This window comes from Triticum aestivum, chromosome 6A (assembly GCF_018294505.1).
Source record: "Triticum aestivum cultivar Chinese Spring chromosome 6A, IWGSC CS RefSeq v2.1, whole genome shotgun sequence".
In the NCBI taxonomy this organism is placed as follows: domain Eukaryota; kingdom Viridiplantae; phylum Streptophyta; class Magnoliopsida; order Poales; family Poaceae; genus Triticum; species Triticum aestivum.
The window spans coordinates 606,385,839-606,388,032 of NC_057809.1; the positions used below are offsets into that span (position 1 = coordinate 606,385,839).

General features: G+C 52.4%; 1 protein-coding gene across 1 annotated transcript; it reads left to right on the plus strand.

Annotated features, from left to right (window-relative positions):
- The first annotated feature begins 992 nt into the window (after positions 1-992).
- LOC123131327 (uncharacterized) lies at positions 993-1,624 on the plus strand. Its single transcript, XM_044551024.1, has 2 exons — positions 993-1,189; positions 1,271-1,624. Exons 1-2 carry the CDS (start codon positions 1,070-1,072, stop codon positions 1,499-1,501), a joined length of 351 nt encoding a protein of 116 aa, XP_044406959.1. The 5' UTR covers positions 993-1,069; the 3' UTR covers positions 1,502-1,624.
- The last annotated feature ends 570 nt before the right edge of the window (positions 1,625-2,194 follow it).

Consider the following 2,194-nt stretch of genomic DNA (forward strand, 5'->3'; position numbering starts at 1 on the left):
AGCCCTCCTCTCCTCGATCTTCGCCGGTGAGCCCGTGGATTCGTCTCCCCTCTGCCTGTCGCTCCGGCAGCCGGTGGCGGGAAGGAAAATCCTGGTGTCTCGGGCTCCCGCTAGTAGATGGAGAGTCCTTGCAGGGGCGACGTTTGGACTGATGGCAACGCTCCTTCTTCGCGCCAATCTTTCAGGCTCCAATCCTCTTCAAGTTTGTCCGTTGGGATGGATTAGACAGAGCTCCGGCGTAGATTCCTGTTAGTTCCTTGGGGCGGTGAGGCTAGGGTTTCTTGTTGTGTGTTCGCAACGGGGATATTTGGTGACCAATTCAAGGATTTAATGGCGACGACTGCGGCTCCGCGGCGCTGGTCCTTCGGGGCACGTGCACGAAGACTTCCCGGCTGTCATCGATAAGGTCAGGTCGTCTGCAATATGGGAGCGGCGATAGCGGCGCCTCGGTGGCTCGTTCTGCCGACGATAATGGTCGTTCGGTTGTCCATAGACCTCAACGTAATTTTTATTATGTTTGAGGTGCTTTGTACTTTCGGCGAACCTTTACAATATATATCTGATCCTTATCATATTATATACTCAGCCCACCAGGGTTCAAGTCCTGGTAACACTGGACTTGATAGAAACAACATGTGGTTGGATGATTAGAGGGACTGTGGTATCCCCAGCCCAGGGTTCAAGTCCTGGTGCTCGCATTTATTTCTGGATTTATTTCAGGATTTCACGTTCCCGTCGATGACGAGGTGCCTACGGCATTTCGGAGGTGCTCATAGGGATAGGGTGTGCATGTATGCATTCATAGGGATAAGTGTATGAGCGCTTGTATCTGTATTGTGTTAAAAAAAACACTGGATTTTATAGTGGGATCATTTTTAATAAATGTTCCAACGCACGTTTGGCCGCCATCGTGTCGTGGTCTGGTTCCGTACTCGATACGGGCGGGGGTTCGACACGTACCGGGCCTGCCTTCCGTCAATCGATCAAAGTATCAAGTCATCACCTAAAAAGCAGCAGAGAGGTTAGCGTATCTGGGCGAAGGGAGAAAGAATAATATCGACCGACGGACATGGCGGCGGCGTTCCGGCGACTGCTGCTACGCGGGCTTCAGGCCAGCCGCGGCGCGGCAGCACCCGCTCCTGGCGGTTTATCTACCAGGACATACACCGGAGGCAGCCACGTTCTTCAGGTTCGATCGGATCCCCCATCCCGTCGCTTGATTCGTCTATCCCTTATTTTTCTTGACCGATCGCATCGTACCTGCATGCAGGGTCACCGGCCGCCGGTCCGATTGCCGCATCTCGGCGTCGCCGACCCGCCGTATCTTGGTCAGGCGGACGAGTTTGTGGAGGCGATGAAAAGGAGCCGGAGTATCGATTGGAAGCATTTCAAGGGAGTGGTGACGGGCGGTATGATCTTGATAGCGGCGCCCTGGATTGTCATCTGGCCCTTTAGGGCCGACGTATTCCGGACAAAAGACCCTTCGTACGAGTCCAAATAGAGATTTTTAGGGTACGATTTACATCAGACGATCTACAGTTGCTTAGCTGGCTATTTTAGGCATCTTACATTGGTATGTGATTTTCAATTTTCAAATTCTTAAGTCATCATCCTCCCACCATTCTTTATACAACACCACTATTGAAAATGAAATTTGCATCTTGTAATGACTATCTCTTTCTGTTAAAGATTGATTAGATTTTTGCCTGGTGCTTTCGAAATAGGCTTTCGCCCCGCTATATAAATACAACAACCACCCGATACAACTGATAGTCCCTTGCTGGGGTAGACAGCACAAGCACGCCCAAAAGAAATAACAGAGAAAGAAAAAGAAACTAATGACAATAGAGTCGGATCGACGAAAACGATAAAGACCCGCAACCGTTGCGCCCGCCGGAGAATTTCCACCACACTCCTAGCACTTCGGATCGCCGCATACCAAGTAACACCTTCAAGAAGGAATGCGACAACGCTGCTGCCCGGACAGGTCCTAGGGTTTCCCCCGGTACGCGGAGGGGCGTGTGGAGAAGGCATACCCGACGCCCTTCATGAAGGAACGGTGGCACCCGCGAGCGTCATCGCGTCGGAGCCGGCCAAGCCGACAACCCCGGCCGATCCGTCACACTCCATCAATCTTGCCGCCCACCAACATGCGCCACCACGGCCTTTGGAAATCCACCGCCGTCTCACCATG